The following is a 15,744-nucleotide window of genomic DNA, read 5'->3' on the forward strand; positions in this document are numbered from 1 at the left end:
TATTTGGTACCCCCAACTTCTCCTCCTCGTTCTACCAGGCCAGAATGTCCCGTCTCGCTATCCAGCCAGTATTAGTTGACGAATTTATGCATGACTTTGATAACGTAAAAATAGCTTTAATGGCCTTATTTACCCTCACTGTAATAATTGGGTCAGGCAGGAGCCTAGCGCCGAAGAAGTATAGATGATGAATGTTTAGAGTAACTTGCGTAATCGTGGAGTTGTGTCTTTATCCAGACTTTATGTACTGCACAATATCCCTGACTCGGCATATATAAATTCGCTGCCAAAATAAAATTTACTAGTTCATGTATACGTATAATGACTGAAATCGCTAATGTGAATACATTTCTCTTGCTTTCCTTTTCTGTTTCTCTTGTAATTTTTGTATGGTCCGTTTTTACGAACAGAGTTTTCTGTCGTTTGTAGACTGCAAAGCAGTCGTATTTTTTTGCGAACGCGAGTGTGCAGGCGAGTGTAGAAACGGTGAGGGAGGATGGTGACTCTTACACGCCCTGGGGGGGCGTGTGAGGGTCGTGCGCTTCACGAGCGAAGATCAAGCTCACGGCATTTTTCGCCTTCCGAATAGGGACCCAGAGTAGAGGGGGCTTTCAAAACATAGTTTTCCACTGCGTTTGGATAATGAGTAACCTTATTTTCTTCTGGAAGTGAGGCTGCTGTTGGACATATGCCGGAATATGAGTGGTGTACGCGTAACAGAACATCTCATACTTCACTAAAGTTTTCAAGAGTTCAGTCATTCCATCAGCTGTCAAACCCGTTGGGAAAGCGGTTAGTCTTCAAAGCCTCAATTGTCTCAAACCTTCAATATGAAGGACAGACAGGTGACACAGGTCCTGGCATGTCGAGAGAATCAATTATCTTAGGGATCTGGGACCGAGTTGTCCTCTCCCGAGTTCCTCTCAGGCACTCAGCAGACACTCCACCACTCCACCACTCCACCACGCCAGCCGGTCCACAACAATTTCAGGAACCAAATGTGACCTCGTTTGCCTTCTTGTGCGAGTTATTAGGAGCTGTATTTCCTGAGCAAATTTGGTAATCAGGTATAGTAAACTCAACCGTCTGATTTATCGCCGTATTTTCTTTTCTTTAATCTGCAAAATTGAAAGTTCAGGTACAAAAACCTCGCTCCTTTTGCAGCTTCCGGCTGTTGGAAATACAAATGTAAGCTAAGCCTTTACATGTGATAATAGTGTAGAAATCTGTTAATACTTCGCTGATATTATATTTTAAACGTTTTAACAGTTTTGACCCTTCTGTTGATAAAGTTATTTTAATTAATACTCCAAAGAACTTGCAATGACAGAGTTTCACCTGCTGTTGCATATTGATAAGTTTAATATAGCACTGGAGCAACACCGTGTACACGCTACTTATGAAAATGGCAATTTTCTTCCTCCAAAGGTGTTATCATCAGTAAGTTTTTAAATAGATTACAACAGTGGTTGTTGCAGGTTCTTTAAATTTGTAACTTACAGTGATTATCATTATAGTGCATGGGGACAAAATGGTGTAAGGCCAGGTAATCCCATGTATTTGCATGCCTAGATGGGTTACCAGGCTCCCACATAACCTTTTTTTGCATTGGACATTGAAAAAGTGTGCAAAAATAAAGCCATCTTGAATTTTTACTCTTATGAAATTTTATGCGTCAGAAATATTTACAGTTCAGTATAAAACCTCTATAATGTAAGTAGTTCCAAAGCTCTTAGTTTCCGTTAGGAATAGAATTCTAGTTGAGATACATATATAGTGGCTTGATAGAATTTATGTTATTTTTTTGTCAGGATATCTGTAAAACCTTGAGGGGGCAGTAAAACTAGCATTTTCACTCTGCTGAATTTTGTTTTGTATGTGTAAATTTACTTTAGATATGTTTTGTTAAATGTTGAAATTTTTGTCTAAAATTTGCCCGAAATTCTAAAATAAAAAGTGTCTGAAAATGAAATGTGTGAAATTTTTGGCAAGTAATATTCTGCTCTTTGCGTAATGGAATGCAAGTCCATGGCCATGTTAGGGTTACCCTAGTATTATATTCATTGGCCCCCATTTATACACCTGAATGAGTAGAGCGAGGCACTGAGTTATGTCTGACGCCAAAGAACAAAGCACTTAAGCCTAGCCAGGATTCAGACTATGAGGTCACTGCAAGTATGAAATACCTGCAGACCATGTAGCATTTTGGGCCAATTTTTACTTTTGCAGGATCGAGCTAATTTTTGGCAGACTGACTTGTTTTGACATGAAAAGCATTGTGGTGTAATTGTTTTTGTCGATTTGCACTTCGTTTTCGAGAAATAACGTCAGTTTTCCAAGGGTATCTTTCTGAGATCTTTCGTTGAGCGAAAAACAAAAGAAACCTTTGTTTTGCTAAACAATGAAGTCACCGAATCGTGGTATTTGCCGCTAGTTTTATTATTGATATAATGACACAATTCTCTTGCTGTTGCTTCGTTAGCGCAACCGAATAAGGCGCTGAACCGGCCAGATTCGAGTTTGTTTTGTCGTGACACCAGTTCGATACGAGGTCGATCGATGCTTTTTTTTCGGTCTATTTCTCTTCTTCTTTCAAAGATCAAAACATCTATTTAAAAAAAACCGTGCTTTTGAAGCTGCTAAAAGTAACTGTTAAAGTTTGCGCCGCGTCAAAATCGGCCTTGGAAGGATTCGCTCCAAAAGATGCCGCTTGGCAAACTGAGTTTTTTTACATACATTATTTCTCGAAAATGAAGCTCAAATCAACAGAAACAATTACACAACAATGCTTTTTATGTCAAAACAAGTCAGCCTGCCAAAAGTTAGCTTGATCCTGCAAAAAATAAAAATCAGCCCAAAATGCTATATACATGTATGCCCTTTTTGCACAAAAGCCTTCAATTAGTGAGCTGGGCTTCAGATCAAGCATTCTGAGTTTAAGCACTGCATTGTGTTGTGTTCTTGGACAAGACAATCAACCCTGACAATGTTTCTTGGCAAATAATAATTGTTGTTTAGACAACCTGGCAATGCTATGGAGTAAAAATTGTAATTGACCAGTACCCGATATAAGAACAAAAGCAAAACACTTTTAATTATCACTTCATTATTGGTACAGAAACTGGACTGTTGGGGGTGTCCCGCTACAGGTCAAAGCAAATCTATTTTTTTTATTAAATTTTAATTTAATTGTTCCTCAGTTTCGCTTGGACATGACACACGTCAGAAGGTATACGGTAACTTAAAAGCCAAGAGCTATAAGCCAGTTATAGGCTTTGGCTTTTCATGAAGCCAAAAATGTGAAAAATTGTTTAGGCTTATGAAGACATGATTGACATGGTTTAGGGTTATGTTGAAATACATGTACCATAGAAGCATTAAAAACCATTTCTTTTTTTTAATGTCTAAACCCTTGGGCAGTGGTCTAATGGTCACTGTTTTGGACTCTGGATGAGGGTCAACATTCTGGTAAAATTTCCATTTTCTTCAATAACTTTTCTTTAGAAATGCAGAAACATAAGGAATGCAGATTGTCGATTGACACTACAGAGCCACTAGACCCATGCACCTTGTACTTAGTCATGAACCAAGATGGCATTATTATTTTGTACTGTGATTATTCATTAGGGCACACAGAATTGAAGATTTAACCACATAATTTTAACTACTATATAGAAGAATACATACCTACAGTGTAACAATATAGGTTCAGTTTCACCAGTGGCCAGGTGATTTTTATTTTTCTTTCCATAGTGAATGCCATTGACACTGCCATTCGACTGAAAAAGGAATCAATTTTTTGTTTTGTGTCACAAAATGGAGAACACAACTGACATTGCAATTGATGACTCTTTATACAGGTGAGATGAAAGAAATTATAAACCAGTTATTCTTATTTCTAAGGGATTTCATTAAAGATGGGACACCAGGCAAAGTGACTGATTGTGAGAATGACTATGCCTGCGTGGTTTGACAATCTTCAACATTTTTCTTTTTCTCATAAAGAAGTTCAGTTCAGGAAGATTTTCCTGCCTATAAAGGGCCGGTGCCTGGCCATTAAACCATCAGCTTGTTAGACATCTTTAGCCAACTAAATACATACTTTTACCTCTTTGTACCGTTGTTTGCTGACAAAAGATTTTATATTTGATAAAATATCATCAAAGAGACTTGTAAAGCATCCGTTTCCCAGTCAGTGTATTTTAGCAGGTTTAGACATGTAAATTGGTCCCATGTATAACGTCTAGGGCATTTTCACTGGATAGTTTGCAGTCTTAGAGTTAGGACCTAAACACAAACTGTTATGGCTGCCTACTGTTTCTTCTCAGCTTTCTTCCTCAAAACATGGCAAGCCTGTAAGGATGTTATTGAATCATTATAACTTAGCTGTGTTTATTTACTCAGTCGTCAGCGATATATGCTTGGTGATGGCGCAATGATCAAAATGGCACAATCTAAAGTGTTTCTCAGTGGGCTTGGCGGATTGGGAGTAGAAATTGGTAAGACACTCTAGCAAATGCTTCAGCTAAAGCTTTTTGTTACGTCATACCTGCCAAGTTTAATGTCTTAGGTGTGAACCTTACATTTTGGGGATCAGAGTCTGATCTCATCCTTACTCTTGCCCTTATGCTTGCCTAGCTGAAAAATAAATCTATTGCAGCCTTAACTGATGCACATTCAAAAACTATAGGAAGATGTTCCGATCCAAGTGAAGAAAGAAAATAGTTTTTGAAAAGTTACACATCCTGTGACTGGAACTGTAAAATGTTTGAAATGTCTTCGGAAATCTTCTGAATTTTGTCAAAATCTTCAGATGTCTTCCAATATGATCAGGTCTTCTTCGAAAATCCTCCCATGTCATGCCAGTGTTGAGCTGCGGTCTGGTTGTGCAGGCTTACTGCAACCAGCTCTCCAGGAGCACTATGTGGCCTGACCCAAGCTACTGTACCTACACTAGGGAGTAGCTGTTTTAATAATTACTGATTAGTTTATTGATTTCTTTTCAGCCAAAAACGTTGTCCTGGCTGGAATTAAGGTAAAACTTGAAGCAGTAGGTCCTGAGAAGTAAAAACGATAAAAAACAGTTTCAAAAAAACTGTTCTTTGGCATAGTCAGTTTAGATTCTATAGCAGTGGCTAGCTGCTCTGTTTACAACGGTTTCCATGGCATTATACCTAAAACTTTTTTTTTGGAACTAGTGGGCATTTAAGACCAATATTTAGAAGACTACATGTTGTTTGGACTCCATATTTATTCTTCGAGCACATGTTTCTACAACCCCTATAGGGGGGTACAACAATTCATGCGACATCACATCCGGGTTACAAAACAATACAAAACAGCTTATCTAGAATGTTCGGCTTGTCACGCAATGTCACGTCCGATCTCTAGTACAAAACGGCTAGTCTAGAAAGTTCAGCTTTCAACATCCTCCACCTCGCAACTTGTGGTAACCTGTTGCGACTTAATCAGTCCTTAAAGTAACTTGGTTAGTCCTTAAAACGACTTAGTCAGTCCTTATAGCGACTTGTTCAGTCCTTATATCGACTTGGTCAGTCCTTATAGCGACTTGGACGAACAATCTCTCTTCCTCTCTGAGTCCTCTGTGGAAGGGTGACTTCAGGTTCAGCTTCTTCATCTTCATCCTCCATCGTCTCGGTCTCACTGTCTAACATCCCACCATCTTGTTCAGTTCTCTCTGGTGAGCTTGTAATGGGCGGGAGATTGTCAAATTCAGCACAGAGCTCCAATTTGTACAGTTTGCGAATTGGTCGGGTTAGCAGTCCCGACTTCACCTGGACAGTCGCAGCACGGCATCTTCCATCTCTGCCAAGAATGAGCTGCCGGACAACCCCCATCTTCCAATTTAGACGTTTTTCTCTGTCATCAGCTACAAGGACAACTTCTCCTTCTTTTAAAGGATTTGGCTGAGTCTTCCAAACTTCCCCTTGTGAACCCAGCACTTGATGCAAGTATTCTTTCTTCCATATGTCATTCATGGAGGACAGCCACTTTTTTCTCTGTTGAAATTCATCAGAGATGTTTAGTTCTCTTTCTTCTTCCTTGATGTCTTCTCGTGGTGGCAACAGGAACTTTTCAGGACACAAAGGGATAGGAACACCACCGTCAGGATTGCTCGACTCCCACAAGTAAGTGATAGGCCGGCGGTTGATGACTTTCTCCACCTCAGTTAGAGTGGTTACTAATTCCTCCCAGGAAAGCACATCATGGCCCAACAAGCGACGTAGCAGGCCTTTAACAATGCCCACTAACCTCTCCCAGGTTCCTCCCCACCAAGGTCCGCGTTCCACCACAAATTGCCACTTCATGTCAAGATTCTTCTCTTTAACCCACTTAGCTGCCGCCACAAAGTTTGATCCATGATCACTTATGCACAACTGTGGGACACCTCTTCTGTTCATAAATCTCTGCAGTGCCTGAGTCAACGCTTCTACAGACAATGACGTCACAAGTTCCAAATGAATGGCTCTAACTGACATGCAGGTAAATACTACCAACCAGACTTTACTGTTATCCTTCAGGTATAACGGTCCTCCTAGATCCATGCCAGTTGTTTCAAAGGGACGCTTGCAAGTTACACGACACCTAGGGAAAGGAGGTGTCTGTTCAGATGCAGGAGCCACCAAGAACCTGCTACATTTCCTGCACTTCTGTATCACTGATGAGACTGATTTCTTAGAGCGCAGGATCCAAGTCCCTTGGCGTCTCAGTTCTGAAATAACTGTTGCAGTACCGGCGTGTTGCATTTGTTCGTGAATATGAAGCACCAATTGGTTGACAACACCACACTTCTTAACCAGCACTGGATGGAGTTCCTCAAAGGTCGCCTCCACTTGTTGCAAACGACCCCCCATCCTGATTAATCCTCCTTCCAAGAACAGGTGTAAGGACCGCAGACTAGACTGGCGGTAAACTGGTTGGCTATTTTCCATTGACTCTAATTCCCTCCAGAAAAACTTCCTTTGCACTTGTTTCAGGATGACCATTTTGGCATATTGCAACTCTTCTGAGGTCAGCATATTTTGGGTGCTTTTAGGAGACTTGCGCCAATGTAGCATCCAAGCTACACTTCTCAAAGTGCGAAGGTACTTGCTCATTCAGGGTGGGTCAACAATTTCCTCCACATATTTCGGTTCTTGATTATCAGCTACGGCCATCATCAGCAATGTAGCATCTGTGTCATTCTTTGGATGCTTCGGCCATTCTGCCTCAGGTTGTTTCAACCATTCTGGGCTGCTCCACCAAATCTTGGAGTCAGACAACTGAGCTACCGTCATACCCCGAGTAGGTAAGTCCGCAGGGTTTTCATTTGTTGGAACCCATGACCACACACCACCAACAGCAGTAATCTCTTCCACACAGTTAGCGACAAACACTCCACCCACACGCGGCCCCTGACTTATCCACAAGAGAGCAACACTGGAATCTGTCCAAAGGAATTCATCATCAATCTTAAAGACACCGCTGTACTCAAATCTCAGTGAATTGAGAAGTCGAGCTCCTAGCAAGGCACCAAGAAGTTCAAGAATCGTGTCTCCGTTCGGTGGGGCAAGTCGACATTTCGAAGCAACAAGATTCACTGTTATGTCCCCATTCGTATCTGCAACACGAATGTAGGCTGCCGCAGCATAGGCTCTAGAGGAGGCGTCACAGAAAATGTGAAGTGACAGTTTTGTGTCCTTGCACTGAGAGGGTGTTATTCCCAACCATCAGTTTACTCTCAGATGGTTTCCTCCTGACAACCCTTTCAATACTTCTTCAACGCGCCTTCGCAAATCCGGGTTAACTTCCTCATCCCATCCGAGCTTCTCTTTCCAACAGTCTTGGACAATAATCTTCAGTGGAGTGACAGCCGGGCTCACTAGCCCACATGTGTCGTAAATCTTAGACAGACAGGACAACACTTCTCGCTTCGTAAGTTTCTTGGGTACCATAACTTCCAGATCAACAAGTTGAAGAAGTTCATCAGATTTTAAGTCCCAACTAACCCCAAGTACTTTGTGAAGTTGCTGCACTTGGCTGTCTGGAAACTCATGGAGCAGATTTTGATCGTTGGACCGAAATTTCCGCAGGTTGAAGCCACCATCTTTAAAGATACGCACTGCTTCGTGCCAGAACTCCCTTGCTTCCTCAGTGTTCTCCATTGAGTTCACTGGATCATCCATGTAAAGGTTGCGAAGAAGCTGGCAAGCCATTTGTGATTCACTGATGAAACCCTCTAAATGCTGTTTCGGGACTACTTGCAGCAGAAATGGTGATGATTTGGCACCAAAGAAAACCTTTTGTATCTGTACACCTCAATCTCCCCTTGCGGGTTGAGCCACAAGAAGCAACAAACATTTCAGTCTTCCTCACGAAGCAACAGCTGCAGAAATGCCTTTTCAAGATCACCTACAACACCGACTTTGCCAACTCTGAAACGGAGAAGTATGCCCCACAACAGCGGTAACAAGTATGGTCCTTTCTCAAGGGCATCATTAAGAGAAAGGCCTCCTTCAGACTTAGCTGAGGCATCATGCACAATGCGCAGTTTAGTTGTCTCCCAATCAGGCTTAACAACTCCTCGATGTGGAAGATAGGACTGAGGAATGCAGGCTTCTGGTAACAGCTCAATGTGACCCTCTTCAAGGAGTGTTTTTAACTGAATGTCATATGCTGTGTACTCTTCAGGCGTCAACTTTCTCACCATGCGACAAAGCCTTGTTTCACAAAGGGCCTTGTTAAGTGCTAAATGCTTTCGAGCTTGAGGTTTCCAAGGCCACGACACAACATACTTCCCAGATTCGTTGCGTTGGATAGCATTCTTTACCTCCAGCTCAAGGTCTCGTTCCAACACTTTCTCCTGTGCAACACCAAGGTGGTCCAAAGTCCAAAAGTTCTGCAGTTGTTCATGAACAGAGGCCTGAAATGCATGGATATAAGCTCTGGCAGCCACACCCGCAAATGGAATGGATCCACTTCCACCATGAAGGACCCACCCAAAAATTGTCGGTGTTCCTTTGAGACCATTCCTCAATTTAATTGTCATACCTTGGACAATGGTGTCATAGCAATCTTCTCCAAACACAATACCAATATTATCTGTACCAGGGCCAGCGAGATCAGCAAGGACTGGACAACCACCAACAACCTCTTGAAGGGCTCGATAGGACTCAGGCTCCACCCTCTCAAAGACACCAGACAACTCATCCATCACTACAGCTTGGAAGGTAAAGGTATTTGGAAGGTTTATTCCTCTTGCAGTCACCTCAACAACATCGAATTCGCCTTCCAGCAAATCTCCAAGTGTCTCAATCCGCAAATGATGTTTTCCAACAACTCTCTTTGGTATATTTGCAGCCAAAAATGATGGTATCATGGTAAAAGTGGCCCCAGTGTCACACAATGCTCTTACAGCCACAGCTCCAATAACAACACACACAGTTCTCATCATCACGCCAGCAGTTTTGATGTCAGCATTCTTAGCAGAAGACATTACAGTAGCTGTTGGAGGTTGAGATAACGGTGGCAAATGACTCTGGTTAGCTGGTGTATAAGGAGGGGTAGCAGGATTCCAACTTGGGTGGTTTGGTGGGCTACCCGTACTTGGAGTGGGGTTTTGAACTTCTGGAATTTTCACTCCACCAGTCTTGCATAGCTGAGGGATATGGGATCCTCGTCCACACGGGCATGGTTTTCGAAACCTGCATGCAGTCATCCGGTGTCCACTTCGAGCACAACGAAAGCAAGCCCTTATTTCCTTCACTTTCTTAAAGCGATCATCAACCGACATAGGTACAGAGCACTGTTTAGGACTATGTGGACCCTTGCAGAAGGTACATGTTACAGATTCAGCCATTAAACCAGATGCAGTTGACAACAAAGGTTTTTCCTTTTCGATAGACTGGTGGTGTTTAGATGGCTGTTCTATCTCAACAGTCTGGTCAGCACTCTCTCGAATTTCCAGTTCCTGTTCCAAAAATTTCAACAGCTTCGAGAATGTTACATCCTCCTTTGATAAGCCAGCTTTTTCTCGGGACCACACCAATCTCTAATCCTTGGGAAGTTTTGATTCAATCAAAGGCATCAAAAGGGTTCCATATTGTTCAGTAGTAACTCCTTGTACTTCAAGCGCTCGCACAGTTGCACAAAGCTCATCCAATGCATCTCTCATAGCTTTATTGGATTGTCCAAGTGCTTTCATTTCAGCTAGTTTAGTCATTAGGCGAGTTTTTTGCACTTCATCCTTGCCATAGCGTGATGTCAAGCGTTGTACAGTAACTTCATAGTTTGCCTCTTCAGTTTTGATGTTTGCAATGTGTCCTGCAGCTTCGCCAAATAGCAGGGACTTTAAGTAAACAAACTTCTGCACAGTAGGTATTTTAACGTTATCATGTATTGCTACTCTGAAAATATCCCAAAATTCTGGCCAGTCCAACACATTGCCCGAGAATTTCCTAAGGTCAGTTTTTGGCAACTTCATTTTAGGCGCACTTGACGTATGTTTTGGTGATGGTGCAATGGGTTCAGGCTTCTCACTTGTATTTTGCTTTTGGCTGTTTTTTAACCATAATTTCACATCATGAATTCGTTCTCTTACCATATCGAACCATGGTCCTTGGGCATCCACTTCATCTCCTACTTGCAAGTCATCGTCCAAGAGCTTCTCGATTTCCATCTGCAGATCCTCGGCTTTCTGCAATCTTGTAACAATCGAATCGAGTTTTTCTTCCACGCGAGCAATTTCAGGCGAGTCGGACTCAATCATGTTTCTAACAGTGCCAAAATCCCTTTTCATCCAGCCTCTCAACCCAGTGCAAGCTCTCTTCAGCTGATCAATTTGTTTCGTCTTCATTTCGATCGGTGTTGGCGACAAACAAAAGCAAACAACACTCAAGGCTAGCAATTAAACACGTCGCGGGTCACCATGTTTGGACTCCATATTTATTCTTCGAGCACATGTTTCTACAACCCCTATAGGGGGGTACAACAATTCATGCAATGTCACATCCAGGTTACAAAACAATACAAAATGGCTTATCTAGAATGTTCGGCTTGTCACGCAATGTCACGTCCGATCTCTAGTACAAAACGGCTAGTCTAGAAAGTTCAGCTTTCAACACATGTATTCTAATAGCTTTTAATTACCCACCTGGCACTCACAGAGAAACTTTTTTCAATATACTTGTTGAAATGTGTATACCATAAGATGAAATACTTCATTTGATTTATATTAATTAAATAAAAGAACTCATTAAATTGGCAGGTTGAGGCTACAGAATTGCCGAGGTATTGAGTAGAGGACATAATGCTTCCTCCTACCATGCCACTATCTCTGCAATAGACAAGTTCGATCAAAAGGTCATTTATAATTCTTTGCATTCAGTGTCTGTGCATGTAGCATATATGGTTGAATATACTGTATGGTAGGTTTCTTAATTGCCATATCTATTTAATTTATTCAATAGTCAATCACACTGCATGATACCAAGGTTGCCTCTTATCATGATCTGGGAAGCCAGTTTTTCTTGCGAGAAAAAGATGTTAGGGACAAGAAAAATAGGTATTTATCTACTCATTATTACTAATATTATAATAATATTGTTTACAACTTATAGATATCAACTTGAACATGCAATGTGTGGCGTGCTGTGCCTGGCCTTTATGGAATGCTTACCTTTGTTACAGGACTTTATTCAGGAGAACAACAATTAGATATTCGATAACACACCACACAAAAGCATACATGTACCACACAGTCATTTAACGTACATGTACCACCCCCCCCCCCCAAAAAAAATAATTTGGCATATATGTGTCCACTGCAATAAGGAAGATAAAGTAATATTAATGATGCGTTTTTCCCAAAATTAGTAATTTTATCATCTAAAATTTTGCTTCTCCAGAGCCGAGGCTAGTGCTTCACAGCTAGCTGAGCTGAATCCATACGTGAACATTCAGATCTCAACTTCTTCAATTAGTGATGGAAACTTAGAGTTCTTAACTCACTATCAGGTATACTTGTTGACAGTCATGATTTGCTGGTTGGCGTCTACATGTACACGAACAAATGTTTGCCCCAGGGTTCTCATTAATTTAGGGAGTAAAGGGCTTGTTCATGAAATTGCAAGGTTCTGAAATGCTATTTTGTGCATTCTCTTGGAGGTATTTCCTAAAAAGAAAAATTGATTTTGGAAAAGGTCAAAATGCCAAGAATATTAATGGGGTTACAAAGGGTTTTTTTTCAATTTTTATCCTACAGCACTAGCGTAGTTGATAAACATGTTGAATCAGCAATGCATGTGCAAATGGTAAGGAGTCTTGAAACCACAGGCAAGCAGCAGACCCTGAAATCAGTGCAGAACCGATTGCTTTCCAGGGAGACATGCCCAGAAAATTCTTGCAAATTTGGCCATTTTAGAAATCAATCTTTTTTCAGCAAAATTTTGTCCCCAAAATTCCCATGAAATCACCCGTTTTTTCCTGCAATCTTGTCTCTGAAAATCCCCCAATACTTGACTTTCTTCTGCAACCTATCGGAACCTCTGAAAAAACCTCTGTTTTTCTGCAAATTACTCTTTACACCTTACACACATACACTGACAGTATTATTTCACGAATAGTAGACGGTTCAGAAATGGAAGTACAATGTAGCCATTTTTTTAGCCAGCGGCTGACACTTAATGAGAGCCCTGGACATGTTGCCCTTTACATCTTTTTGTCCTGGGTTCCCTAGAAGCTAATGGTATAACTGCCTCTGCTATCGACTGTCTCGTGAATACAAAGTCATGTAAACTACTATTTCAGGCAGAATATTTTCCCAGACCAAACTCATGAGCAAGTCAGAGTTTGCCAGCAATATGCCAGCTCTAGTTTGAATGAAGAAGTGCAATATAGTCTGGTTACACACTATCAATACCAGTAAATCACCTGCATGATACTTCAATGGCTACCATTACAGTTGTTTTCTCATAAATTTTAGTGTACAAATTTGGATATTCTCTTCTTTAGTGTGTGATTCTTACAGAGGCTCCACTCAGCTTTCAACTGGCAGTAGACACATTTTGCAGGTCACAGAAGCCAACAATCAAGGTAAATCTTGTCGAGGAAAAGGTTGTTATTCATCATGGTTGATGCAATAATAAAGTGTATTATCGTTTGTTTCACGATGTAGTCACTTGAGATGTAGATCGCGACGTTTTGACTGCTTACTGCTAGTCTTCTTCAGGCGATAAGGTCGACTGATTGCACGGTATCATTTATATCACAAAGGTCGGCTGTGATTGGTGCATTTCAATCCTCCTATTGTTCCATTGTTCCGGCGAGTAGCTGTTCTCTCAGTGGTCCGCTGTTGTACCGTTCTCCTGTTGTTGTGTTTTTTGATTGTGGGCATCCATGCTTCAGGAATTTCAATTCCACAATCCCTGTTGATGTTATTAGGGTGAAGTCTTATGTGAATAGCTTCCTTGACCCTACGTGTGTACCAGTGAGGATCTCGACCAATAAACTTGACCTCATTCCAGGTAGGATAGTGGCTGGTCTCATGGGTGTGTTCAGAAACAGTGGAGGTCTGGGTACGGGCGAGTCGTATATCCCTGTCATGTTCTTTGATCCTCTCCTGCATAGACCTCCCTGTTTCCCTGATGTAGACTTTGCCACACTCACAGGAAATCCTGTAGACAACACCATCTTGTTTAGCTGGGTTGACGGTGTCCTTTGGTCACGCTAAGTGTGACGGAAGTGTTGTGTCAGACTTAAAGACGGTGCGAATGCCTTGATGTTCTAGGCAGTGGCGGAGAGACTCCAAAACTCCTTGGACATAAGGTAAAACGGCGGTGGATTTAAATTCCGCGACGGGCTCTTCTTCTTGGGGTTGTTCGTGCCTTTGTGATCTTCTGTACAAAAGAGGAGGGATATCCGTTAGAAACAAGTACAGATGACAGATGTTTCTTCTCTTCAGCGATTGCTGATGGTTTTGTTACAAGACGTTTAGCGTGGTCGTACAGACACTTCACAATACCGCGCTTTACTGACTGAGGGTGGTGTGAATCATACGCTACGAAGTCAAAGGCCAGGTGTTCGAATCTAAGGGAGTACAAAATAAAAAATATCTTCTAGTAGTATGGGAGAAGTATGGTAAATGTTGGGGGTTGATATAGGATCCTGGTAGGGGATGGGTAGGTTTAAAGACTTGTGCCAACTGATAAGTGACTTAACTGCATTTCTATTTAGTTTATCAGTGCAGGTGTACATGGAGTGTTCAGCTGGGCATTCTGTGATTTTGGACCTGAGTTTGAGGTGTTGGACTCTACAGGAGAAGAACCAAAAGAATTCTTTCTTTGGAACATCACTAAGGTGCACAGGGAATATCAAAAGGAATATACATGTATCATGAAATTATTCACGACTAAGCAAAAACTGGGACTCTTTTATTGTTCAGTATCAAATATAAAATATTGGTTCCATTCTGCTGTTACCATTTGCAGTACATTGGGCATATCTTTTGCTATCATTATATCAATTGAAAGCATTTGTTGAAAAACTGTGTTGCAGGCAAATCCTGGTGTGGTGACAACATTGGACAATCGTATGCATGGATTACAGACTGGTGATAAAGTTACCTTTAAAGAGATAGTTGGAATGACAGCTCTCAATGGCTCAGAGCAGACAGTCACAGGTTAGAAACTTATCTCTGTTCTTAGGATTTTTGGGAGGCCAACAACTGTAACAGTGAAGGTATGTGTTCAAACCAAAGTAACCCAAAGAGCTGGCGTTTTTGAAGCATGAAAAAGGCAGAGGCATACATTAGGTACTCATACTGGATGGGATCTTGGTTCCTTGCAGTTTATACCCCAGCATTTTGTCAGGTTGTTCTAACAGCTTACTGGCCAGTAAACTTTTATACTCCTAGTTGGCAAAAGGCTTTGTGACAGTTAAGTGTCTTGCCCATGGACACAACAACTTAGCATCACTTTATCAAAATTCAAACACAGACCAATCAATCCATTGTACTAGGTTTTGCACAGTTTCAAGAGTAGACTTACGTGGGCATCATGACTTCAAGTATGCAGAGAACAGAAGCATTGTCAGCCTGTAATAATGACTTGATTATATATAGCAATTTAAAGTGATTTGGCTTTTTCTAAAATGATATTAATGGATGTTTTATTAATAATTTGCAGTACTGTCCCCATATGCATTCAGCATCTGTGACACCACTGGACCAGAGTATGAGGCTTATCAATATGGTGGAATAGCAAGACAAGTCAAGACTTCTTCTTCTTTGATAACATTTGTGAGTGACTGATCAAAACATCTTATTTTATTTATTTATTTATTTATTTATTTATATATTTATTTGTTTATTTATACAGTGTATATTTATTTATTTATGTTTTTTTGTCATGTGATGATGCATCTTTATGCACTTACAGATGTTTGAAATTAAGCTTGCAGCTGCTAATTTTATCCAGTATGTCTTAATAAATTGAACATCACAACTCTCAGAGCATACTCTTACAACATGCATCTAAGAATTGAAACAAGCTCAATGATAGAGGGGAGCATTCATTCCAGAACTGCAGCTGAATAAGGTTGAACACAATTTAGCCCATTCTAAGGAGTTTCAGAGGGTTGTTTGCACTTTGAACATCATTAAAAAATCCTTTGGTTGGCATTCTTAATATTCTCTCCAAAACAGTGTATGGACCCACTTAGCTACCAGGCAGTGTTTGTGATGATTAC

At 41.1% G+C, this 15,744-nt stretch overlaps 1 protein-coding gene across 6 annotated transcripts in view; it reads left to right on the forward strand.

Annotated features, from left to right (window-relative positions):
• The first annotated feature begins 531 nt into the window (after positions 1–531).
• The window catches only part of LOC145497483 (ubiquitin-like modifier-activating enzyme 6), a 32,373-nt gene continuing 17,160 nt past the window's right edge, over positions 532–15,744 (forward strand). Inside the window, exons 1-11 of one of the 6 annotated variants that reach the window (XM_081477319.1) lie at positions 532–1,067; positions 1,165–1,188; positions 3,754–3,860; positions 4,405–4,499; positions 5,007–5,035; positions 11,469–11,563; positions 11,907–12,015; positions 13,012–13,092; positions 14,233–14,355; positions 14,554–14,677; positions 15,183–15,295. In XM_081477319.1, coding sequence (XP_081333445.1) covers positions 3,817–3,860; positions 4,405–4,499; positions 5,007–5,035; positions 11,469–11,563; positions 11,907–12,015; positions 13,012–13,092; positions 14,233–14,355; positions 14,554–14,677; positions 15,183–15,295 — 813 coding nt within the window. In that variant the 5' untranslated portion in view covers positions 532–1,067; positions 1,165–1,188; positions 3,754–3,816. Of the gene's footprint in view, positions 3,861–4,404; positions 4,500–5,006; positions 5,036–11,468; positions 11,564–11,906; positions 12,016–13,011; positions 13,093–14,232; positions 14,356–14,553; positions 14,678–15,182; positions 15,296–15,744 lie in introns of all 6 variants that reach the window. The other 5 variants (XM_081477296.1, XM_081477304.1, XM_081477311.1 and 2 more) reach the window with 5 other exon arrangements.

The sequence above is a fragment of the Orbicella franksi genome, chromosome 1 (assembly GCF_964199315.1).
Source record: "Orbicella franksi chromosome 1, jaOrbFran1.1, whole genome shotgun sequence".
Classification (NCBI taxonomy): domain Eukaryota; kingdom Metazoa; phylum Cnidaria; class Anthozoa; order Scleractinia; family Merulinidae; genus Orbicella; species Orbicella franksi.